The 27,629-nt window shown below is 37.7% G+C and overlaps 1 protein-coding gene across 1 annotated transcript in view; it reads right to left on the bottom strand.

The window, feature by feature from the left end:
• Window positions 1-12,896, bottom strand: part of GRXCR1 (glutaredoxin and cysteine rich domain containing 1) — a 36,180-nt gene extending 23,284 nt beyond the window's left edge. Inside the window, exon 1 of the mRNA XM_021556000.3 lies at window positions 12,480-12,896. Coding sequence (XP_021411675.1) covers window positions 12,480-12,896 — 417 coding nt within the window. The remainder of the gene's footprint in view (window positions 1-12,479) is intronic.
• Between the last annotated feature and the right edge of the window lie 14,733 nt (window positions 12,897-27,629).

The raw sequence follows: 27,629 nt of genomic DNA, 5'->3' as shown, positions 1-27,629 counted from the left end.
AAAATGTTTCAGATTTTAATGGATTAATTACAGCTTAGAGTCAGTCTGTAATATATAACAGAACTGTTCATGCAAAAACAACTGAAGATAATAGCATAAATGAAATAAGGTGTCATTCTCAACTGCAGTCATCAGCAGAAAATTCTAAAATTGCTATCATTCTTCAGAGTTTACCTTCCTAAGGAATAAAATGAGAGGAAAGGGTTAAAGGAATTCTGGTTTTGATTTGGGATCAAACCCTGGAGTTTTCATGTTCAGCAGACAACAAGTTTTTTGTCAGAAGTTATTATACCTTTTACTGTATTCCTGCAAACGGAAGCTGAAATGAGATGCACTAAAATCCTGAAACTCACAGTAAATGGTGAGCAAATCAGGGAAACCACCACTCTCCCTCAGTTTTCAGTTCCAAACACCTGACATATTATGTACTTTTTTTCCTGGCACTTTATATAACTTGAAGTCTAGCTGAAAATATTACCTGTGTGGGTGGAGATAAAAAACAGGCTATTGTGTAAAGGTTGGAGTTGTCATTTGCGCTACACTAAAAGAAAAACTATTTTTCCTTTAATCCTTAAAGTTAAGGAAAAACAAATTGTTAAGGACAACTATTTCTCAGGTGTTCACGGAGCATTGTCTCACCTGGGGTCACAAGACATTCTTCAACCAGTAATGAACTCTGCACAGGTCTTTGAACGAGGCAGAGATCAAAGTTATGGTGTGATTAGTGCACCAAAGTGCTGACTCAAATCCTTACCTCTCAGAGAACCCTATCACTCAATACATGGAAGTGATGCACACGGGTATCTTATAGTTATAGCACTACTTTGTCCTGCACTAGCACTGAGTGATGAACGACCTTGTTTCCCCACTATATTACTTAACCTAATTGGAACTATGCTCTCAGCTATCTCATTACTTAATAATACATAGAAATTTGGTACCTTCATCTTCAAGTCCAGAGTAGTTAATTATTACTTACATATTCAATATCCATTTTTTAAATTAAAGATCCATCTACATTGCACAATTTAAGTGTTTCATTTCTTTTCTTAAGCAATAGATTTTCAAAAAAGGCAGAGAGCTTGAGATTTTTATGCAGATACAACTCCTCGACAGCATACATAAACCAACTCTGCCCTAGAATAGCCTATGCTGTGGCTGCTGGCCTTGGTGTATGAACAGATGACTCATCCACCAGTTTTTTGGAGATAAAATACAAGACAACTTCATGAAGCAGAATATAGACTTCATTGCTGAAAAGACTCTAAGGTGTATGCTTTTGTTTTTTGTTTTTAACCATATAGGTGTAATATCTGAAAATCAAAATGTAGCAGGTTGTCTGCTTTATATCAGCTCTTAAACCTGTCGGTCAAAAGAGCTACCAAGTTAGTTATTCTGTATATACCACATCTGCAGCTGGACAATATTTTACCTAGGTCAGTGTAAGCAGCTTTACTTTCTAGCCTGATTCAGGACTTTGCTCAGAGATGTGTATTTTTTAAATAAAATGTTCATACCATCATACTTTTCATATAATAATGTTCTTACAGTGGGGCTAGAATCTATATTATGTCATAGATCTAAATGTTTTCTGTTCCAGGAATAAGACTACAAATTAAGAAGCTGAGATTATTAAATCTTCTGTGTGCTTTTCTTTTGGAATAACATTTCAATGGCTTCTTTGCATAGATATCATTTAATACTGTGCAGCAAGAAAAAACAATAACATTTATTCTAATTTCATATCATGTCTTCAAAAACTGCTGAAACTCTATTCTTGATTGTATTTCTGCCAGCTGAATAACCTTCTTCCAAAATGACAATTGAGACAGCACAAAAAACAGATCAGAAATTTCACTAGACAGCTCTCCTGTTTTGAAACCTCTTGCTCTTATTTACCTTATTTATTGTGTCTTTACATGATGTGCTGGAGTAGCTGATGATGAAACCACCTGACTGAAGGAATTACATGATTCAAGACTGCTCCCAGTCAGGAGCAGCTAAAAAAAAAAAAAAAACAAACAAACAAACAAACAAAAAAACCTATAGTATTAATTATCTGCATTCAGCTGTAAATATTGGCCAGTAAAAGTGTCCTTATACCCCACAATCTTCCATATGAGGATGCAAAAGAATATCCTCCACCAAGCAGACAGGTTTGCAAAAGGTTTGACCATGCAGCAGATACAACAACAGCTGCCATGGCAATATTTTCCAGTTAGATGAAGATAATCTATTTCCTGAACAAGTCCTTCAGAAAATGAGCTTTTTAAATCCTATGACAGTGTAAATTTGAACTTGAAGGGTCTGAGTAGGTGCTTATATTTTTGAATCACTGTGGGATTTGAAAGAACAACCAGATTTACCCATTGCGTGTGAGTGAATCTGATAGAAAGCATCATAGGATCTTAGAATGCATTGGCAGGACACTTTCAACTAGACCAGGTTCTCAGAGACTCATTCAACCTGGCCTTGAACATTTCCAGGAAATGGGCATCCACAACTTCCCTGGGCAAGCTGTTCTAAAGCCTCACTACCCACAGAGTAAACAATCTTTTCCTAATATCTAAATTAAACCTACTGTCTTTGAATTTCAAGAATTCCATTCCCCTTGTCTGTCACTATATGCTCTTGTAAAGACTCTTGCCCCATCTTTTCTCTAAGCGCCCTTCAGGCACAGGAAGTCCACAATTAGATCTCTCCAAAGTCATTTGTTTTCTGGGCTGAACAAACCAAATTGTCTCCACCTTTCCTCATAAGAGAGTCTGATCAACTTGATTGCCCACCTCTGGACTTGCTCCAACAGGTCAATTTCTCTCCTGAGCTGAGAATCCCCAGGCTGGATGCAGCACTGCCAGTGGGGTCTCACCAGAGACCTCATCAGCCAACACCTGGAAAGGGAAGTTCTCAAGGTATAATGTGACAAGTGGAAGGAAGCAATAGTGCTTAAAGCTCTTATTTTTCACTGTGTCTATCAGTCTCCTTCTTAGGACATTCTCCGCTTGAACAATGCAATGTTTCATAGTTTCCTGTAGGGCTAGGAGGGACAGTCTTTTGCATTTAGATGTAGTAAACAAATAGCAAGATATGAGCAGCTGGGCAGAATAATATTGTATTTTCTTTAAAAAGCTGTAAGTTCTTCAGAGACTGAGTTCCTTCTGTGTTACAGATTTTCAAGGAGAAACAAATTTTTCTTAAATAATAATGTATGTCTCCTTACAATTCCTAATAGTTTTAAAGCTTGTTAGATAATTAACAATTAGAAGTATTCGAAACAAGGGTGAATTCCAAAGAAATTGTTCTTTACCTTCATACGAGCGTTGGCTGATTTGTCAATGCAGCTCATAAAACTGCATGGTGTTATAAATGTGTGCAAATATTGGCTAGAAAGGCTTTTTATATTTCTTTTTGAGAAATGGAGGAAGAATGAGTCTGTGCGTGGTTTTACTGCAGTACAGAAGACATGCTCATCTGACATTGATGGATGATGTCCCTAGATAAAGTTCCAAAGCAAAACAGCACTAAGGTTGTTAAAATGCTTTCCACAATTCGTACTAGCAATGAATGATGGTTTTTCTGTCTTCTTTCTTGCCATGCGTGAAATGAGTCTCTACCTCAGTGACTCCAGCTGCTCATCTGTGACCATTTCTGTTGCTTTCTCTGATGGAGGCTATAAAGAGTCATCCTGTGGCAGCTTCTCCACAATATAAATACTGCATCAAGCAAAACCACAGGATTGCCTGTTTGTATGGGGAGCTGTAACTTTACAGCTTCTTTTCAAAATCAGCAGGCTGGAGATGCTGTCCTATCTATTATTCCTCTTACAAGCTTTGGAAAAATTCACTGAGGTTTCATTTTCATGTTTTGTACTACCTTGCAATGGATGTCACAGCAATTAGAAAGGTTTTCATGCATGAAAGCCAAACCCTTTTCCCTCTAGTTGCAAATTCCATTCTCAAGAATGCTTTATTGTATTTCAGATACAAAATTATGAAGGTTCCAAACATTACAGCTACAGGCTAAAGTTCCAGCCAAGGAAAAAAAAATGTCTTTTTGACCATTTCTTTCTGTCAAGCTGTTAATCATGTACCTTGTTTTGGTGCAGTATGTAATAGACTGCCAACCCTAGTAGGCAAATATCACAGCAAGCTGTAGACAGACTGGAGCAGTCTAGCAACACAATACCTGTGGCACAAATACATTTATATTTTCTAGCTTAGTGTATTTGCAAATCCGAGTTCAGAATTGAAACAATTTTGAGATCTGTAAACTTAATAACAGGATGTTAATGCACTTAACTTGTTAGAACTTTTTTTTACCTTTTAATAAAGAAGCTGCTTTTCATCTTCATTATTACCACATTTTTGCAATTGCACAGCTGTGCACTTTGGTGACAAATTGGCCCAATATAGCCAAATATTTGCTTCCATGTTTGCAAAGTTTCAAGTAAAACATACTTAACCTAAGACACTTGAGTGCAGTATGTGGCTAGGAATTAAGCACATAAGTAATTTATTTCATCTTTATGTGTTCTGTAAAATATTTATTTGCTGTGTTGAAGGCATGCAAAGGTTCAGAGTCAATGAACTAGCCAGTAGCCTGCTGTACATGTCAAAGAAAAGTGAATAGCCCCAAATTTTCTTGAGAGCCTTAGTCATAATACTTAAAAACATATTTTCTCCTTTTTTTCCATTTGAGTTACCAAGTTAAGCTTCACAGATAGCAAAAGACAAGAGTTATTGCTACTAATTAATGATTAAGACTAATCAATTAATCTTTTTCATCTCTGCTGTAAGTGGCCAATTCAGGAAAAAAAATCTATTCTCAGAATAAGTGGAAAAAATTCTGTGCTAGTATCCTAAGATATTATTGATAGGCTTCTAGTGTAACATGACCCTTTTTCTAGTTAGTTTGAAGTAAGATGAAGCATTTTCCATGTTAATTCAAAGGCTGAGCACCTTATTGAGCAGTCCCACAAAGGGACATTATGTAAGAGTCCCAGAACAGTACATAGGATCAGACCCAGTGGTCGTCTGGTATTCCAGGTCATCTACCAGACAAATAATTAGGAGTCTGGAAAGCATATATGGCATTTCCTACTAAATCTATTTCATTTTATGACTATTTTCAGCTCAGAAAATATCCTGAGGCCAATATGACTTAGGAATCCCACTTAGTACAGCTAGGAAGCCTTTTCTTACATTTGGCAGTTGCATTCATTCTTTCAAAAAGAAAGAAAATCTATTTTTAGATTTAAAAAGAGACGATGAAACAAGGCAGAACGTGATTATTTGCAATCTCTCATATCTTGAATACCTGATTCAGTCTCCTCTCTCTTTTTCCTCACAAGCAATTCATGCATGTTTTTTAGGATACCTCCATGCTGGAGTGCTGTGATCACTACAGTGCTTAAGAGAAAAAGGAAGGAAGGAAGGGAGGGAGGGAGGGAGGAAGGAAGTGGAAGTCAAGCATGATGCTGAAGAATGCAGTCCTATTTGGTATGGTAAGTTGAGAACCAGCAATCCTGTGTTCTACTCCACAACTCCAACATATTCTCACTATCTTGTGACTGTCTATCCCACCACTGCCTCGTACAGATGCAATTTGTAACAAAGCAGCATCTGCTTATGTGCAGTTTGCATAGGAGCTGATCCACCAGGAATGCTCATGGAACACCTACTGCATGAAGCCATGCAGCTGGGACAGGCAATGGAACCCTTATTTTATGGCTCCCATAGGACACAAGTAGGAAGCAGTTGTCAGGTGCTGTCAATCCTGACATGCTGAGGCAGGTGGCTAAGGCAGAGCATTAGTTAAATTTTCATTAAGGAGAGGCTTTTGGTGCCTTTGAGGCTAGGTGGTGCCAAGTGAGATTTGGAGAATCTTAGTTTTGGAGCTTGATGTTTGAGTTCTTCTTCAGAGGCCTGTGAGGTTTTGAATCTATACTTGAAGTCTTGATTCACTGTAGTACTACATCTTCTTTTTATCCATATTTACTGCAGTAACACCACTCCTTTGCTATGCTCTTTCCCATGCAAGGGACAAAGCTAGCATCTCAAAAACACTGACCTTGTTTATGGATCCTTTACAAGGATCAAGGCTCATCAGGACAAGAATTATTTTGAGGCCATGCAGTGCACTGGAGCGTTAGACAGATGCCCAGTACATGCTGGTCAGACTGCCAGCATAAAAGCCTATAATATTTTTTTTTCTTAAATTATTGACTCAGTCTTAAAAATTGATACATTTAAGCACAGTTTTGTTGGTAAGCTACCCAATTGAGAAGTCAAGACATCCCATATCTAAGCTTTTTGAAAATGAGACAGCCAAGTGTTTTTTAACTCAAAACTTGTATATCACTTTCAGAGGTTTAGATAGTTAAAAATCTATTTACTGATCCTATCAAGTATGTCAAATATGCATTTCAAGTCCAACAGAAGCAAATCCTAAAATGTCCTGAATAGTCTCATAATAGACTTGCCTGACCTCAGTGTTTTACAACTGATTTCTCTGTGAACAATAAAAACCAATATCTTAAGTACTGACCAAATCCAGGTTCCAGTTAAAAGCTCACAGACCTGACCATCTTCCTTTTTAATTCAGTGTGTCTTTTCAGAAATCCACTCTGGAAAACACTTCTAATAACTGTGGTATGATCAACAGCATCAGCAGAATCAGTGTCCAATGCAGTGTGGTCACAGATCAAAGCCCTTTGGAAGATACAAGAGCAAGTGGTGAAGCAATTCGGGGCCCATTCCAGCAGTGACCTAGTTGTCCTTCTAACTCTGAATTTTCTGTAACAAGCAAAAACCTGCTTTTCATAATCACTTGATCACCATGTTATTATAATTTTTCCTGTTCTCCAGTAGATTTCAGTGCAACACTGCTCAATAATTAGTTTTCCAGACTTACTAACACTAGGAAAATACACTGGAAGTTTGTAACTCAGATACCTGCATCTCAGTGGCATTTATCTCTATCCATATAAGGGACATTTCTACATCAAAGGCTCTATACAAGCAATCCAGTCCATTGTTTTAGTTTGTAAGTTATGTCCATTTGGGAGTCAGAGTAGTGTTTATGGAAGAGAATATGAAGGCAAAGTTCAGGAGAGTTTTTGCAATCTTTGTAAATCCAGTCCTAGAAAAGGATTTTGAATTCAAAGAGTCCAGTGATTTCTGGAATGTCAGCAGTGATCAGTTAATCAGTGAGAAAGAGACTTCTTTTTATCAAGTCTTCAAGTCTTATGAAGACTTCTCCAGTGAAAGAGCAGATCTCTCTTTCTTGTCTCCCCAGACTTTTAAGGATTGCAGTGATATATGCTCCAGAGGCTGCAGTGGTATACAATATGCCACCTACCCTGATAACCTTTGCTAGTACTACTACACATGAACCTTTTCTTAACAGCACTTTGCAGCCTCTGACTTCTTTGGAAGATGATTGGTTTTGCTGCTGTATTTCATTTTATTTTGTTTGTGGTACTAACTAGGCCTATCAATTTGTAAGCTCTACATGTACTGCTGTGTATTCACTTTTCTGGTAAAACAATACAAGTAAAAAATATGTTTAAAAGTGCAAGCAACAAAAGATGAAGGTACTCTTAACTACCCTAAAAGCTCTTCTTTTAAAAAACTCTAAACATGAATAAGCTCATTCTTCATCAAGCTGAATAGTGACTTGCACTTCACCACCTTACATGTGAGCTCTACCTGGGAAACTGTGTTTGGAAATTTCACAAAGACTGAGTGTGTTATGTCTGACTCTTCACCCGTACCCTCTCTGACACAACACTCACAAAGTCATTCCTCAGCTTTGTTAACCAGGCCTGCCCTTTTGCAAGACATCAGGAAGCCCTGCCTGAGAATGAGTTCTGTGGCTAATTTAGCAGAGCCTGACCTTTCAGAGGAGGCTGGAAGGCCAGTGGAGTGTGTAAGTATGGGAATGGAGGAAAAACACCCATGCTGAAACATGGAAAATGAGGAGAGACCTGTGTAAAACCTTTGGCTGAACTCCATTACATTATACATTGAGATGGAAACCCAGTTTGGCATAAAATGATCATTGCACTACCTAGTAAAATATTAGACAACCCAAGGATTTTTGCTCTATGTGATTCAGCCATAGCCATAGGAATGGCTTAGTCATAAAAATCGGTTGTGAAGAGAATTATATATACAATTGTACATATGTTTCAAGGAAAAAATAACTATTTCTATGCTAATTTTTACAGAAAGTTACAGGAAATATTTATATCCATTTGTATTTAAACAGTATTGTACTATTAGACTACATAATTTTTTGTAGTATACTGAAATAAAACCACAATTACTTCAGATATGCAGAGAAGGAGCTTATGCTTCTGACACAACTGACATGTCCCCAGCTTCAGAGCTGCCAACACTGTGAGCTTTAGAGTCTCAGCAGGATAAAATTTATACCAAGGAGATGCATGAGCAGGGAGAGTGAGAGCTCCAGCTCCCTCCTGCTTTTCAGGATTTTCAGTAGTGTGTGTTTCTCACAAATAAACTGTTCCCAGCTGTCTGCCGCCTGTGTTTCCAGCACTGCAGGAGGCTACCCCAGGCTCAGGTTAGGTGCTAGTGGAGGCTGGGTGACACATGTGACTGTCCCTGCCCGCCACAGGTGACCACCAGTGACCTCCTCCCACCTTCTCCAGCAGAGTGGTTGTTCTGTCAACACCCATCACCACTCCACCCACCACTCCCTCACCCTGCCAGGATGTGGTTGCCATGTCTACAGTCTGTTTGTGGCATCCGCCCCAAGGAGGAAAAAGCTGGAGGTGTTGCCATGGAAACCATGCTGTCCCAAAGCATCAATAGAGCTGGTCTCTTCCCCACCTTTCTTCCCCCACCGTGCTCTGTCTGGAAGCTGAGGCAGCCCCTGGATGTGTCCTGCTCTGTCCTGCATTCCTTCCCCAGGGACGTGTTGGCCCCAGCTCCCACAGCTGCTCCCACGCACCTGGCAGTACCTTCAGCTTCACCAGGGGATGACCTGGTGTGCAAGGGTGACCTAAAGGGAGACTTTTCACTGTCACAGCGCTGGAGCAGTTCTCATCTTGGACAGAGTAATGTGTGAAGGACTCAGCTTCCCAGAGAACAGTGGAAATGAGAGGTCACAGATTGAACGGGTGAGGGAAGTGCTGTGTGTGTGACTGTGGGAAGATGCAGCTGGGGACACATACCTAGATATATATTCTCAAACCAGGCTTGTATCATATAGCAACAACAACCAAAAAAACCTTTTCATCTAGAAATACTTCCTGCCTTACATCACTCTTAAAAGCTTGAAAAAAGCTCTCTTGAAAAAAGCTTGAGAAGTTGTGATTTTTTTTTTTCAGATAAGTTTGTTGTGAGAAGTGTCTGAACCAATTCTGGAGAAAGATTGTAGTAAGAAAGTGTGGAAAAAATATTCACAAATCCAAATATTTCCATGGAACATTAAAATACACAAGTGCTTTTAGCAAAGGTATTTGAACAGACAAATTTAAAGGACTTGACTGCACAACATAACAAAGCCCAGTTAATGAATCCCTGCTTATCCCTGGAATAGCTGAAGTGATTTGCTTTAAAGGATCTCTCCTCTATCACAGGACACCTCTAGGGATTTGGGGAAATAATGTATTAAAGGAGTTTGCAGATATAGTCTGAAGAATCAGAATGCTGATATTGCAGAAAAAAGCCATGCTCTAGTTTCAGGGTCACAGGACACTCATACACACACAGTATTTGACTTCTTACATGCATATTTTAGTTAGGCAGTGATACAGTAAATACTAAATCAGAAGTGTTTGCATACAAGAATATATCAGCACTTAGAATACAGGATTGTCAAGAGTTCATGTGCATACTCTGAGATTAAAAATACTGACTTGACACTAACACTGAGAAATGTACAATTGATTCATCTCATATGAGTTCCTGCTGTTGAATCATCAAAGGGGCAGAGATGGACTCTCCCTGGGGAGGGGCACTCTCCTCTTAACTCTTGTTATACATTTGCTGCTGCTTATCTAAGAGAAACTGGAGATGACCTCACATAATCAAGGGGGTAACTTAGAAAAATGCCCAGACAGAGTTGTACCTGCTAACAAAGACATCTTTCCATCTTACCAAGCCTTTGAAAGAAGAACTCTCATTTTTCTCTAACTGGTATTACAGCTCAATTAATTGTCTGGAGCATGCTTACAGGAAACTAGAAATCATCATCTAATCTCATTCTAAAGGCCATTATTTCATTTGTAATTGGATGGATTTCAATCATACTTCTCATTAGGATTGAGCAGTTTCAAATCCATCTAAAAGTTAACCTTTATGTTTTGCTCTCCTCTGTGCTCACCATGTGACATACAAAATTGGCTCAGAGTATGACATAAAAGATATGCAAACCATCACTCTTTTTCTCTAGACTTAGACCTTTATCTCTGGGGAAATCTGAATTTCTGTAGAAACTTCAAATCATTATATTTTCTGTATTGTTGCATATATGCCTTTGACCCACTAGGTGCTTAATGTAAGAATATACAGTTTTTTTCTGGAAATCACTCATCTAGTCCTGCTTAGGAAGAAGCTTCTCAGTTCCACATGTATTTTCCTCATCCACTTTGAAAACCTGGCTTTTCTTTTGGACTGTGCAATGCCTGTAGCAGGGTTCTCAGTTGGAATTACATGCTGTGTGAAAAACTCTTTGGTTTGTTTTCATCAGATAATTTAATTTTTCCCATTTCTTCCACAGTAAAATGTTATCAATAAAAAAAATTCTTACACCTTTTAAACCAATCATTATTTTACAGGTTTTAATTAAGGAATTCTGTGGTAGACTTGGATACATGTACTTTTCTGAAGTTATAAGATGGATATGCCTCTTTTCAAGAAAATACTTTCTTCTGGCAAAACAGCTCATGAAAATAGCACTGGTCTCTATTAACTCTGCTAGGAATACAAGAAGCTTTGCAATCAAAGTATGTTGATCTCAGTCCATGGGCCTTTCTTGAAGACCTTCCAGCCTGGGAAAGAACTTCCAAAAAAAACTGGAGATAGAAAAAGCAATAAGGCAGGGACACTAATTAAAGTGCATATGTCTTCAAATGGGTCTGTTTACTTAGCTGATTCAAATTTCTTAGCTTAGTGTTACTGATGTAGTAGAAGCCAGCTTTAGAAGGGAATGGGGCTAGTAGGGTGAAAATTGGATACTCTGCACAGTGAAATAGCACAGAACAGTGGAACTGAAGTTGAAGCAGAACCCAAACATGCCTCAGTTAATACTTACTACTTCAAATATACTTTTAAAAAGTGAGTTTTTTACAAATTTTATCAGAATAAGGAAGCAAGAACAAACTCTTCCATGAGTATCTTGAAAGAAAGCAAACTACCTGAGTGCTATGTGGTGTGATGTAAGAACAAAAATGAACATGAAATTCTTCTCTGAAACTTCAACTTCTACAGGAACACTCATATTGACAAAAAGACTGTTAATTTTGGTACAACATAGAGGATAAATTAATATCCTGAAGCAAGAGAATGTTAATCTATTGCCATTTATTACTGTAATAAGAAATTACTTCATTTCAAAGTAATTTCAAAATGCAAAAAGACTAGTTATTAATATCAAATTCCCCATGATTTAAAACTGCATAAAAAGTTTTAAAATAATGCCCTGAAGCCATCACAGGATAATTTAATTGAAAAATATAATTCTGGATTTTAAAAACTTCAGAAATAATCTGGTTGTACACTTGTTGCTATCTGTGTGAATATAAATGATTGAAAGGTTTGAATAGCATATACAGATAAATTATATATATGAGATAAATATTTTAGAACTTTTATCTTGATTTTTCTGAAGGCCTGTGTTTCTCTGACTAAGGCATTGGTGTGGCATATACTGTTTCAAATACAGATATTCTGCTCTTTCTACAAAACAGATAGAAAACAGACATTAATAAAAGAGACTTTCAACTAAGATTTCATTCCCCTGAAATTTTCATGTGGGAAAACCATCATTGCTGCCGCCCTGCATCTAGTTTGACCTACTCTGCAGATTAAACGGAATGGAATTTGCAAGTATACATATTTACATGTAGGGGACAGTAGATAACATCGTAAACTCATTAGAATTAATATAATAGGAGTGGAAACATGACACATCCCTGTACAGGAGACCTGTCTAGATCTCCAGCAAAGCCTCAGTTAAATCCTCTGACACATTTCTTTCCTCATCCAGGCATGGGAAGCACAACATACATATTTCCACTCAGAAAATATTAGGTCAATTTTGAAAAGCAAAGTTCACAGTCAATATGGAGTGTGGAGATGTTTTAGACCAGAAGGACCAATGAGCCCGCCTTGTGCAAGTGGATAGCAATGGAAATGAGACAGAATATTGAGAAATCCTAAATGAGAGTCGTTTGAACAGAGGGAAGAATAGTGTGTGGAGTTAAAAGGGACAGAGACACAGCTTACAGCCAGCAGATCTGCACCACCTACCTGAAATACCTTTGCCAAATTGTCAAAAAGGGCTTGACCAGCGCTGACTTTATGCTTGACTCCCCTGACTGTGCCATTTTTGCTGAGGATGTTAACTCGCTTTGTACCAAACCCCTTCTCTTTAGTAGCTCTGACTAAAATGAGCAAGTCATCCTGCTCATTATCATTCTCATCGCACTCCGACCCTACGTGTCCATTGGGCTGCCCGTCCACCTCGCTCAGCCGGCTGGTTTGGTCGGTCTCTGAGCTGCTGGCGTACTCGGAGTCCAGCGAGTCGGCAGCCTCCCCATCGGCGTACACCTCCTTCAGCACCCGCCCGCTGTGCGAGGACGCGACGCGGAACCGAACCTTCCTCAGCAGCCTCTCGCTGTCCGCCTTCACCTCGCCCTTAAACATCGCCTCTTCCATCGATAGGAGCAGTTTGCATTGTTCCAGCGTGGTGCCCATTGCATCTGCCAGTTTGTCACACTTAACAACAATATCAGCGCTGTTTTCTCTTGACAGGGGTTCTCATATTAAACTGAAGAGGGTTCCCAAGAAGCTGCTGCGGTGCTGCAGTTAATAATGGATGCATTTGTGCTATGGTTACCTTTAAACTAAAACCTGTAAAGTGATCTCATTAATTAAATATTAAAAAGACATTGTGTACTTTTTAGCACTAAGGAAGAAAGTGGGAAGGGAAGGGAAGGGAAGGGAAGGGAAGGGAAGGGAAGGGAAGGGAAGGGAAGGGAAGGGAAGGGAAGGGAAGGGAAGGGAAGGGAAGGGAAGGGAAGGGAAGGGAAGGGAAGGGAAGGGAAGGGAAGGGAAGGGAAGGGAAGGGAAGGGAAGGGAAGGGAAGGGAAGGGAAGGGAAGGGAAGGGAAGGGAAGGGAAGGGAAGGGAAGGGAAGGGAAGGGAAGGGAAGGGAAGGGAAGGGAAGGGAAGGGAAGGGAAGGGAAGGGAAGGGAAGGGAAGTCGGCCTGGAGCTGGACTATGATGATCCTTATAGATCCCTTTCAACTCATAATATTCTCTGAGTTTGTGATTTTGTAATAAACCAAATAATAGCAATTACACAAGTTTATATGAAAGCAGTTTGAATTGCTATAAAAAGGCAAAGAGGACGAGTTTTTCACAAGACCTACAAAGTCAAAAGTGTTTATGTTCATTGCACATGGGGGAAAAAATGAAAAACTTCAGCACCTGAATCAAGGATGAGCACATTTCTTTCATCAAAACATTTAAATTCCCTACCAGTCAAACCTCATTCACCAAAGTCTGCTTTTTACACAAACTCATGTAGATTTGGCAGGGACCTGATACTTGATGGTTTTCAGTGCTGACCTTTTCACAGGCTGGCAGAACAGTGGAGAAGCAATTAGTCAGAATTTGTTGCACATTTATTTAATAACACAATGTTATTAAATAAAACTGAGTGGTAGCTAGTACAACACAACAACCACAGTGTATGTTCTTCTTTGTCAGGGACTGGGCAAGGGAATCCAAACAAGGAGTAGGAGAAAGCTAAATAATTGAGGCAACAAGGAACAACAATAAGAAGTAGGATAACATGGACTCATCCACCAGGAATCATATTGCCCTCTCCTAGCAAATCACAAGTAATGGTTGCCACAGTGTTCAGCACCCAGTTCTAGACATAAAAATAACCTACCCACACTTGAGGTTTCTAGCTATGTCTACTCAACATCATGTAGTAGCACCTTAAACCTCCAATCTGCTTCTGAGTTTGCATAATTTCTACTTACAGTGCTATTTCTGTGTTTTCTTCATTTAAAGAAAAATGCAGCATTAAGAACTCAATCCCCTTCTCACTTTCCTGACAAACATTCCCTAGACACTCTCTCCAGCTTCATTTTGTCTCCAGACTCATGAATACTGAATTATTTCCTGAAGGCTGTGACCCCCTGACGGGTGCAGGCATGAAATGAGTCCCTAGATGCGCAGCCAGCCCAGAATGGTAACGCCTGCACTCACAGGCAGCTGCAGAGCTTCAAGCATCTGAGACTTTCTGGTCAAGATTTAAAAAAATGCAGGTTCAAATCTTTCAATAATTATGTGGGGGATATTTTGACTTTATTTTGAACAAGAGGCATGAAAATATTGCTCTTCCACCCAAATAAAATCACGATTTTAAAGGCTGAAATCTAAAATTACATATTTTCCATCCACAAAATAGAAACACAATGATTAGTGGCATTTCATAGCACTAGTGTTTGCTACACTTTTTCAAAATAAGATGATTCACTGTATTAACTACTGTAATTAATGCAGAAAAAATAGGTTAAAATAATAAATTACAGGAGTTAAAATACAAAGAGTATCAAAGTCTGTACTAATATTGAATACAATTTATAAGAATATTTGTGAAATTCTTTTGAGGAGGAGGATGCTGAATCACATTGATTGTGTCCTAGTCACTTGCCCACGGGAGTTTTTGTGGACAAGTTTTGTTTTGGACAAGAAATATATTTCATTATTAGTAAAATGTGACTCAGAACAAAGAACATTCTGTAAAAGAATGAAGAGTTCAAAGTATCTTTTACAGAATTATCCAAACAGGGCTGCACAATATCTGGAGAAATTACTTAGCCTGCTACCTATGCTAAAGTTAACTGTATCGTAGTATTTCCATGATTAGTCAAGTATCTTGGAAACCTGCAGTAATTAACTCTGTTCATATTCATTTTTATTTAAATAATACAAACTAACTGTTTTTTCAATTAATTGCCACACATTAAAAAAATCTGAACTTCTGTAACACAAATATTTTGCACAAAAATTTTGTAATATTTTTATCTTCTCCAATTGGTACTATATATCCTTTCACATAAACCATTTTACTGCTGTTGCAGGCAATTATTGCATTTCTGAAGCACAAATAACTTGATGCTACCTGAGTGACTTAAAAAGTTAATGTAGTATTGAATAAATGAAGAATTAATCAGTATCACATTTTAAAAACACTTTCAATACTTTTCACATCTTTTACTCTGTTAGTAGGAAAATAGCTCATTGTTTAGTTTCATAGCGATTCTATTATTCACTGGGAAATATTTTTATGTCTGGTTATGACAGATAAGAGACTGCATGCACAGTTTTCTCTGCAAAAAAATAATTAAGCAAAGTGGAGGGTGCCTCTTGACAGAAGCATTTACATGCATAAGATTTCATCCTGGTGTTCCAGCTGTGGACCTTCTGTGAGCAAATATGTGACTTTGGAGCTAAGTGCACATATCCAGTAGTAAACAGATGAAGACTCTAAACAGGTTGTATACATGACAAGATATTTTAGAGTTCAAAAACCCGAGATACACATATTTGTACCATCTGCCTGGGTGCATGTTCTCAACAACAACAGAAAGGATAAAACTTGACTAAGCATCTCTGTTCTTCCTGTGGACTAAAACTGTATTAATGCCTAAACTAACTCCATTTGTGCATTTTGATGCTGCAGCCTGCCAGCTGTATTATTTCTGTTTATCATTTTTAGCTTCCTTACACATGCTTCTGTTCATTCAAGGCTTATCTCATTTAATGAGCAGTATCTGTTAAAAACTCAGGGGTTTTACAGTAGTGAGATATTTCTTGTCCATAATTATTACTCTTCCTGAATCATTTGGCTATTGTTAGATTTTGTTTCTGCTTAGCTAGGTTCTAATGTTCTGCCACGGATTAATTTGAGAACAGGGGTTCCAGCAACCATACAGTCAAAGCACACAGAAAATAAAGTGTCTCTAGAGAAACCTTGCCTGACTAGAGAAGCACTCTGTAAAAAAGAGTAAACACTTGTAAATAAGCTATTTTATCAATTCCTTTTTATGTGACTGTTTCATTTCACAAGGAACTGGACCAACACATTACCCTGATGCTGTGAAAAATAATACTGCTGCAAATAAAATCCACAGATTTATTATGTTTAATATATCACTAAGTTGAAAAAATCAAAGAAGATGATGCTTCTGCTAGTTGTTGACTTCTGCTGCTTCAGCTTGACATAAAACTAAGACACCAGTACTAGATGAAGACCAGGGGACAATGCTGTACATGGAAAACTGAAAGACAACTATCTACTCTGAGACTGACATCTGAGAATTCACACTCCATGAAAGAATGTACCTGCAGAGGCAACTCATTACATCGTTCATCCATGACAAAGTAGGGAAGTCTAGATAATAAATTTAGTCCCAATATTTACCTTTTAAATCACTCATATTAGGTCAAGTGACGCAAAGCCTTTAATACTCTTATAATGAAAAACTAAGCTAAAGTAGCAATCACATTATGCCAAGTGAGATCATTAGAGCTGTACCAGGAAGGGAAAAAAAAAACAGAAGAGAATAGAAAGAAACTTTAATCTCATTTATAATTCTGATGTAATTTCTTTAATATATAGGTAAATCTTGCTGTCAGGGTTCATCATACATATACATACTTCAATTTCTACAGCTTACACAAGTAGAGAATATCTGCTAGGTGTTCCATTTCACTAAGTTTGGAGCGCTACCAGCTTCAACTCTGGAAAGAACCACAAATCAATAACATTAAACTGTAGCAAAATAGTTGAAAGAGTATATAGACATGTATTAAGAGGCAAACATAGTTTGCACTTTGCTGAAGAAGCTTAGAGTGTGCTGTTTAAAATCACTATTAAAAGATACTTTGTACCTTGTGACATTCCCATGGATCAGAGAATAAAATGTATAAAAAAATAGATTTTCTGGCATTCAAATAGCAGCAAAATGGAACCTGAATCACGAAATGAGTCTTCAGGAGAGAAAATGTAAAAAAAAAAAAAATTAAATGGGCTGAAATCAGCAACTGCCTTCTTCATTTCTGAATATGTGACTATTTTAATAGACCAGTTTCCCCTCTGACAAAGCATTATATGCTCTGTTTTCATGCACAGTGTGTGCAGGGCCATCTTGTGTGATGCATTTGGGGGTTACTAAGTATATATAACCAAGCTGTAGGCTGACTTGATACCGACCATACAGGAGTCATTCATCATTAGACAGATGGTATGAATTCACAGTGACATGTCTTGTGATACTAATTTTTTTCTTTCACTCTACAAAAGGCTGTTTGCAACTGTCTCCAACTTTATTGCACTGGTAGTAATCAAAAGCACATCTCTAATTCTTAATACAAAATTAGCAAAGTAATCATCAGGACACAGATATTCAAAGGACTTGGATTTCCCTCCTGTTGTTGGGGAGTGGGTGTTTTGGTTGGTAAAAGCATATGTGGTAAGCTGAGTTTGTTCATTTTGCTACAAGTAAGTAAATTTTGTGAACAGCATGCTCCACGCTTTAGAGATTACAAAAGCAGATCATTTGTACAGTGAATGCTGACCAGGTTTTTTCTATCTGAGACAGATTTAGTGCATTTCCCACTTGTTCAGAGAAGGAATATTCCCATTTGCTAAGTCAGCAAAACATCTGTCTACTTTTCTAGAGGTCCAGGATAACTTTTTGACTGTAGTAAAGTTCATGAAGACACTCAGAGAACATTCAGGTCTTCATCAGGGAACTCTTGCATCTGGCAAATGTTTGTCAGGTGTAGCAGCTGCTAAATGGAAATAATACAGACAAGAACAAACCAAGCATACTGTTGCTATTGTAATGCCTAATTATTCATTTGGTAAGTGCTTTACATTGTAATTTCATTTTATTTTTTTTAACTTCTGTTAAACAATTGTTAAACAGAATGTCAAGGTTTATGTGCCTTTATTTCTGTTTACATTAGAGGATGGTTCCATTTTTTGTTCAGTTTATATAATGACGGAATTAAATGGATGAGGAAATCAAAATCTGTGTCTAGGCCATGCACACAAGTGCATAAGGACCTACACCAACATAGGGAAACTTTCTGCTGTCCTTTTTGCTAGGGTGAGCAGAAAGCATCCATTTCCAAAATCTTTAGAGAGGAATGCTCTACATTGCATTTAGAAATGCAATCAATTAGCATCCTGAACTTGAAATTCACAGCCATTTGAACAGTTCATTCATTTCTATTTTTTCCACAGTAGGTTTTCATAGAAGTCAAGCTGCTGAGCTAAACACAGAAGCAGCAGTACATTAAAATCTTCTGTCATTACATGGTACTTTCAGATTTAATTTGTTTATTTACTCTGGTCAAAGTAAAAGGTTGGCTATAAAATATGTTATATTTTATCTGAATCATGCAAGGCAAAGACCAGTTTTTATTCAGGAGGACCTGGAAAACACTTATAGCCTACTGACTCTAGTAGTAAGAACAGTGGCTGGAAATTTTGATCCATGTCAAATAACTGATAACAGGCACTATTTTTTATTACTTCTTTTATCTAGCTGGTATAAAAATTCATTGTCTCTAGCTCTTTCTTTTTTTAGTCATGTAAGTGGTTACCATAACAGATGTGTAAATGTTAGCTGTTTCTCCAGAAGCTCTTGCCTGTAGCTAGATGCCAAAGTTTTTGGTGGATACAAATTTTACCATCTAGATTAGAACTGAATTCCTATGCTAAGATCCATTAAGAGCTCTGTTATATCTTCTCCTGTGTTCTATTTGAACAGGAAAAAATAGACAGAAAAATATTTCCATTAGAGCAGCAATTTGTAGAGGAAAGGAAAACTTTGTTGTTAAAAAAATTGTTGTGTAGGTAAGAATCATCACAGAGAAAAAACTTAAATTCAGCAGAGAACAAAAAAAAACATGTCATAAGATGGACTCAGCTAGACTGCTCCTTCCCGTGATGCACAGGCCAGATATTAAAATAGACATTTAGTTCCACCCACCTGAGTAACACCATCAGTTTCTGGGGCCACATATGTAGTCAAGACATCCTGCTTGGGGGTGGGATTAAGTGCCAATGCACCAATCCACCTCCTTACTGACAAGCAAGTCCCAGGGAAGGAGGTCTGGATGCCAGAATCTAGCACACAACACATCTGAGGGTCAGCTAAAGACCCTCAAAAGAAAAAAATATCAAACTGTTGTTTTCTGTCTAATGATTGCAATGGCTCTGCCCAAGCTCCTCTGAGCTTGGATTCACACTGGAAACTATAGGTAGGGCTGTGCTGAGAAAGAAAAAAATTGAGATTAGAAGATAATAGCAGAGCATAATATTTGTACATAGTCCTTGTAAATTCTGCTTAAATTTCCTAAATGTGAAAATGTCTTCCCATATTTTTTTGTTTGAAATCTGACCTAAAATCTGATACCACTTCTCCATCACATGTCCCAGTCCAAATACCAAAGCTTTGGAAGAAAAACCTACTACAGGAAGCCCTGATTCACTAGGAAGAATATTCCCTCCTGTGTCCATAATGCATTTATCATTGTTTCAATGACTAAGAAACATCCAGGAACTTTAAAAAGAGATATAGTATTTGCTTGTAAAAGAAAATTACTAATGACTGCTATCAAGGTTCATTTTAAAGTATTGCAATCAGTCCTTCCTCATTGCAAACAAAGATGAAAAAGTCAGCACAAAAGCTTCAGAGAGACATTTCCATTCTCAGAGCTCCACATGAAACAGTTTCTGCAGCAGCAGAGATTCCTGAACCCTGTCCTGAAATTCCTCATACATCTATTTCTCCTAGCTCCCGCTGGAGATACAGGCCATCTTTCTGTGTTTGGCTAGTTGAAAAATATAAATAAGACAAGTATAAGGCGTAAAAGGACCTGGCATTCTGTTACATAGAAAAGAACTAACACTCTAGGGAAATTCAGTTTAGTGCTGCTCTTTCTCATGTGATTCATAACCATTCATTAAGTACCACAAGTACGCTTTCCAGGTTATCCATGTTTATGGATAGCTTGTCTGCGTAGCATCATCTAAATAAAATTTCAAATTCTGTAAAACTTCTGTCATCTTTTGACTCATAAATATGTGCACATTTCAGGCATAAAATCCTTATAGCTCTTTTTATAAGGTAGGTATGTTAGGCCTACATGTTGCTTGTTTTGTTCTGTTAAACAGCTTCTGAGTCCTATTTCTGAGTTCTAAACTTCATTATTGAGTAGTCTTATTTAAATTTATGTCCCAGAAATTCCTTGGATGCAAGAAAAGTTTAATTATATAGTTTTAATTTAATTACTTAGAGATTCTTATAGAGAAATTAAAAATACTTATAAGTACTATGAGTAGGCTTATGTTTTCTTAAATTTTAGTCTTAGGTTATAGAAATGTTTTAGGTTGGTTCATATCCAACCAGGCTTTTTGGATGCACAAAAGTTATTTTGGGGCTCTCACGCTGAGGGAATCAAAGCAAACAACATGTAAACAGCCCTTTTCTGGGTCAGATTTATTCCTCTGTGGTAGTTACTACTTGCAGACTTGGAGAGACTGGACTGTTAATGTTTAATGATGCAAACAATCGACCATTTAACAGCTCAGATGCAGAGGGCATGTGCACCTTGGCTGGAGGCTACAGCTGATTTTGAACAAGGTAAGAGAAAATTCTGACAAGAGGCAAATCCTGTGAGGGGGATAGTGCTTTTCTTCATGCCAATGTCCTCCCTTGCATAATGGCTAAAAACTCCCATAGATAGATAGCTACATATAAACATACATACATGCACACACACATACTGTGTGAAAACTCCCCTTCATGACTTAATTTCACTGATGTGAGAAGTGGTTGTAATGTTTTAGAATGTGCCCTAAATCATCAGAGACTCCTGAAGTGTCCCATGATCCAAGGTATCATCCAGTGTGAGACTCCTCAGGGGAGGTACCTGAGCATTCCCATCCAAACCTGAGTGAATATAAACCCGGTGGCCTCTTTGTTTCTTCAGCTTCCCTCGCCCCATCAAGACAGAGACCAACATTTTGACAATACTGAGACACTCCCCACTAAGACCAGAAGAAGGGGACAAAGAGGACAGGATCCACAGGATACACAGCATCTTTTTTTCGTTATTTCTTTCTCCTTCTCCCTCTCTACCTCACATTTACTGTTAAAATTTATACTATAGGCTTTGGTATATGGTCTCATTTGCACTTTAATTTGGACAGAGATATCTCTCTAATAATTTTAATTACTGGTTCTTAACAAGATGGAAAATTCTGCTGCTGATCAAGCAAACATCTACCGTAACCCTCAATCTGACTTGAAGCACACATCTGGTGTGCCTCCCTCAAGCATTCCACTATGTACTACTTCTGACATTTATTTTTGAGCCAAAAACATGACTACTAGTCATTTATGGCTTTCATAGGAGAAAAAAATATATTCAGTGCTTTCTTCTTATCATTTTCTTCTCCCCAGAAGACCACATCATTATTATGATAGTAGACAGTAGATACTGTGGCAATAATAATATATTATAATGTAGTTCAGGTCTCATTTCATACCCAGAAATAAAAGTGATGAAAATAAGATAAAGGACTTTCATTTAGTTCTATTGTTACTATCTGATGTCACCTCTAGTATTCTTGCTGCAGGTTTATTCATTCAAAATTTGATAAGTATATATTTGTTCTCCATGTCTTCAGTTTTTTCAGCTGAGACAAGGAAAAATATCTGTGAAGTTGGGCTTTTTCCAAGTGCTGTTGTTTAACATATCACACTGATTCCTATATAAAGAAGATGATTTGCATACACTGTGATTCCCCATACAGCCATCAGCTGTTAAGAAATGCCATCCAATCCCTGAACTGCTATGCTGTTTTTAATTTAAGGTGAATATAATTTTTTGTTACAGAAATATTTCTGTATATACAAATGTTATCAATCCTACATGGTGTTTCATACAACCTTCAGGATATCAGAAACATATCAGCCTTTTCTTATGTGCCTCTGGGGAGAGTTTAATAGCCATGACTTCCCAAAGGTAAATCATTACGGCATCTGGAGGCAGAAGAGGTGAGACTGGTTTTACTTTTCCACCTGAAAGTGAACTATAACTGAGTCTAGAGGCAAACAGAGAAAGATCAGACAGAGGGTTTTGGTCTGTTTAATGGCTGAGGTAATTGCAAGAGGGATGAATCATTAAATCACCTAGGCTCTCTGTTTTCTCAGCAAACAAATTGAGGAATCACCTCACTCAGTCTGAATCAGAGAAACCCTTACTGTGAGCAGGGAAACAATGTCAGCAAATGCTTGTCTGGACTGACTGATGAAGCCACTCTGAAGCTGGGTGAAATCACTGCCTTATACCAAGAGAAATTCACAGCAGAGTCAGTGCAAATGAGCAGCCTGGGCAGTGATTCAGCCGCTGGCGCAGGGATGTCAGGTTCTGTCAGAGCCAGGCTCTGGGTGATGCTGGCACAGAGCAGCCCCAGGCAGGTGCAGAAGGCTGCAGAGGCACCAGCAGCAAAGGGAGAGACCTTCCCTTTCAGTTTGCCAGCAGAGAAACAGGTACTTTTTGATCAAGAGGAAGGAAAAGCTTGGAAGGACAGATTACTTTTTTTTCTTCTGGCACTGATTGTTTCAAAACCATTGGGAACAAATGATGCAATGAGAGCCAGCTTTTTCCCCACACTTGAGTGCATTGTTGCTATCATAAATCTAGTTATTTATGATTCCAATTTGCAGCCACTTCCCTGGGCCATTCATTTGCTATTTAGAAAAAAGAGATGACACACATTGTCCAAAAGGATATGCACATAGCATAGCACCAGGGAAAAAATTAAAATATGAAGCCTTCCCACTTAGCTAGTCTTTAGAGACTGCTCTTTAGAACTAGGAAACACTGATTCACTGATGGAGTAACCAGCACTCTGACTTTTGAACACTGTTTAATGTTTAATATTGCCTTGTACAATATAATGAATTATATCTCTTCGGTCACATATTCCTTTCTTCTTGTTGTTATTATTATTATTATTATTATTGTTACTACTACTATTATTATTTCAGTCTTTCTTACCTAGTATAGCCACCATACTCCACTCTTATCTTGTTTTCTTTTCATTGCAGCTTGGATTTTGAGCACTTCAGCTGAGTTAATTCAATTTGCAGGCTCATTAACCAGACTGCAAATGAAAGGGGAAGACAGTGCATCTCCACAGGAGTTCTCAATGTCAGAATGGTTTCTGGGTCTTAAAATCTCAGAAGCTTCTAGTACAGCATCAGTCTGATTTCTTATACAGCAACCCAAAATAGGATCCAATAGGTGAAAGAAGTGGCAAAGAAACTGAAATAAAATTGTAATTATTTTTCCTCCACTAAATACTAAGTTGCATGTGATTTTCTCTATAGAAAATCTATAGATTTTCTCTCCTGGGTCAAATTTTTACAAATAATGACTGACTTGCCAAAAGGCTTGTATGCTAAATATCTTTTTTTTTTTTCTGACTTATCTTAAAGCAACACAGAGTACAGCAGGGAATAAAGTTATAATTTGCATAAGTAAATGGGATGAAGTTCCTGTCTGAAACACTGAGAGGAACTAAGGGCAGGGTTCTTGAGTTTTAAAATCTCAGCTACATTTTTAACAATGTATTTGCCTAAAGATTTTGTTAAACTACTACTTTTTAAAAAATACTATTTTTCAAATCTGGAGGAAAAAAAAAAGAAATTATCTCAGAATGCCTTTCCATGCTTTTATGAGCTCTGTAGTACCATTATTTGTTCATGTAATAGGGACTGATTTCTTTCCTGATAGACAAGGATGTCAATTTTTATACATTTTATGCCCCCAATTATACAAAGAATGCTTTAAGCAAACACTGTATCTGAACACATTAGAAAGACACTGTTAACAAGAAAATAAAGCAGAATGAGAAAGATATTAATTGGTGCAATAATTTCCATTAGTTTCATGAACATGATTTCATTAGGAACAAATATTTTATTATGGCAAATTCTCTGAAAGCCTTTTAATCAAATTCAAAAATTCTGGCAAATGGAGCAGTCAAAGCAGAAATATTTGCATATTAAGCAAAGTTTTCATAATCCTTTTCTTTCTCCGCTGCTCTGATCTCTTGCTCATCTGCCTCCCCATCACTCAAGCCTTGCTGTTTTGTCTGCTTCTTTCTGATCTCTTTTGTTGATCTTTCCTTGGAATCTCTACATTACTTTTTACAGTAAAATAAAACTACTATTTAGACTGTCTAGTTTGCAAACTTTCAGCAATATACATATTAATTTTCCGAAAGACCTGATTTATCAGCTATATAAAAGAAACACATAGTTCCTCTAACTGGAACAATATAGATCATAGCCAAGTCATTTCCCACCAAACTTTCAAACTATGCAATTTGCTATTTCATGATCAATAGATGGTGTAATGCAAGAAGTGATTTCATACCTCTCTGGGTCCTGTAATAAAATAGTTTTATTACACCAGAATTATATGTATTATTCTCAAACTAACTGTAGAGCTTCATATGCTTTCTTGGGAAACATACATATTCCTATTGAAATTGGCTGATACTTTAGCAGTGCTTTTTTACAGTTTGACCTGAGAAAATTATCTGTCTTCAGTGTTCCTGAGAACCTAGTATTTTAAGGGGAAAAGTGTAATATTTCATTTGATCTGGGCATTTCAATTATTGTTTCCTTTGCTGAAATCAAGAACAAAACAAAAGTTATGCAGGAATAAGAAATTCAATTACATTTACAAATGTAGCTTGAACTGAGGCAATGATTGCAATGCCCAGTGATTAAACTAATTTCTTGTTAAAATATTCAATCAATCTGACAAGGCAGAGAGTAATTTTGTACTTAAAGTCCAACACTGCAAAGTAAGAGTTGATATTTACATCTTTGCTGGTTTACATATATTTTCCTTTGGACACCATTGCTTTATGGGTCAACTCACACTCTCTAAATTGCAGGATTGCAACATATAATATTGAAATAATGATTAAGCATTTACTATTTAACAATATACTGCTAAGTAATTAATTGTCTAATAATATAATTAAATAATAGACATATCAGTATTACTGATTTAGCTACATAATTTTGAATAATTATTGCATACAATTTTTTAAGCTATCATCAGTCCAGTATGGCTGCAAGTCCATTTATCTTTACCATACCCCACAACAAGTCTTTCAGACATAGATGTGATGGAAAGCTCCGTGGGTTTTCTAGAAGAGCTCCCTCCAGCACCCCAGGAGATGGGCCAAGGTCTCAGTTTACAAGTCAGTTTCACTGTTTTTGTTCCTGCCCATCAGAAGTTTCACCCCATCCTGTTTTGTTTACCTTATATCACTCCTTAGTCCAATTTATTCTATTTCCAGAATCACCTTTTTGCCACTCTTGCATTTCCTTTCCTTTGACCAAACTGTTCCTTATGAGCCAGAGGTGGACCAGATTTTTGCTTGAAAGTGTATCTGGCTCCTCTTCACCTTTGAGTGTAGTGGACCTTTCTTGTACTTGTAAGCCCCTAGATAGGGCAGGATCCTTCCTCTTGGTGCTAGAAGTCACCAGTTTCAATCCTTTTGCTTCTCCAGAGTTGCACTTACCTTAGGACTAGGTGTGGACACTGTGCACCCTTTTATCACCTCTTACCTCATCTTCACCTGACAGCAGCAGCCACCCTTAAGTTTCTCAGAGGTTTCACAGCCATTATTACTGATCCTGGATCTTCTCCCAGGAAGGCCCAGAAGCTCCCTAAGCAGAACTGCCACATTTGCAGCTGTCTCTGTTAGCTGTGCTCATGAGAGTCCCCATAGCAGGAATCACTGAAACCATGCAGAGCAGCTAAAAGAACACAGAGTCCCAAGAGCTTGGATCAGCTCAGAGAAAACCAAGACCCATGAAGCTTTGTAGAACTGAAATATCAGATAACTGGAAGTATCTGGAAAAGCCTAAGCAGTCTCTGTATAGGTAAACTCTGAATGCTGTTATGTTTTTCTATGACTGTTTTCCTCGACCAACCACACTGAATTTAAACTCTGAATTTAAATCTGAATTTAAACTCTGAAATATAACCAAATATACTAAATTAAAAGGCCATTTCTTATGGCCATGTATTTGCAATCCTATGATACTGGTAACAGAAGTAGGGCACACATCCTTTGCCCAAAGCCTAACCTATTTATTGTATTGACCCGATGTTCAGGTTATACACACTGACATTACAGAAAGCCAGAAATTTTGGACTACAGCATGTGTCTCTCTGACACACTCTGGCACACTATCCCAAAGATCTTTCTTTGTGGCCTTATATTTTTTTGCATCCCTTGATGGCAAAGTTATAGTTTGATACTTACTACATGTGCACACCTGGAGCTCAACTAGTTATCTGACTCTCGGGTTGTATAATGAAAGGTTTTGCAGATACCAAATTAAACTGTGATCACTGAATGATAAAATAAAGCTGTCATGAGATCAGGCACAGATCTACAAAAAATCTTGACTGTGAGACTGAGTGGCCTCAAATGCCAATGCCCTTAAGCTTTGTAATGCTTTTGATTCCCAATGATTGCATGTACACTGATATGTGGAGCACCCTACAGGCTTGCAGTCCAAATGATGTTCACTGCATTGCTGCAGTGCTGGATGTCCTCATGATCTGCAAAGTTTTTAGGCAAAATGGAAACCCTGGGTATAGACAGTGCTTAAAGTGTGTCTGAGAGCTTACTTGCCCTGTGGACAGGATAAAGTATCTTTCTACCTGAGCTATTCTTGGGATAGACATGACAGATAATGCTGAAATTGCAGGTATTGTGCAGATGGAACATTTTGAGTCAAGATTTCCAGCAGCAGTTTTCTTACATGGTTGTTTTTTGTTTATTTTTTTTGCAGTTCATTCATTAGGATATTTGCACAGATGGGAGAAATTTAAACAATATAGTCTGAAGAATGTAAATATGCTCAGGGCAAACACAAACCTGTGGAGACCTATAAAGGGAAATCACTGCATTCTCGGCCTTCATTTTATTCATGTTTTGTTTACTATACAAACATGGAGAGGCAGAGGTGATGAGGCATTTGCTCAGGAATTATTCAGCACCATCTGGCATCTTGAGGTAATTAGTCTACACTGTCTTCCTTTGGAAACCATAGCAACTCTACAATAACTTAATTGTGTTTTCTGATGATGGCATAATAAATAACAAGTATCACTGCTATAATATACTAATTAATGCATTTTCAACTGCCTGGCTGCTGTGTACAAACGTCCTGACCATTATGGGTGTCATGGTAAGAAGTATTTGCAAAACAGAAAAATAAAAGGATTCAAA

Source organism: Lonchura striata, chromosome 4 (assembly GCF_046129695.1).
Source record: "Lonchura striata isolate bLonStr1 chromosome 4, bLonStr1.mat, whole genome shotgun sequence".
Classification (NCBI taxonomy): domain Eukaryota; kingdom Metazoa; phylum Chordata; class Aves; order Passeriformes; family Estrildidae; genus Lonchura; species Lonchura striata.
The sequence above is the reverse complement of the archived record's forward strand: the minus strand, read 5'-3'. Positions and strand labels throughout refer to the sequence as shown.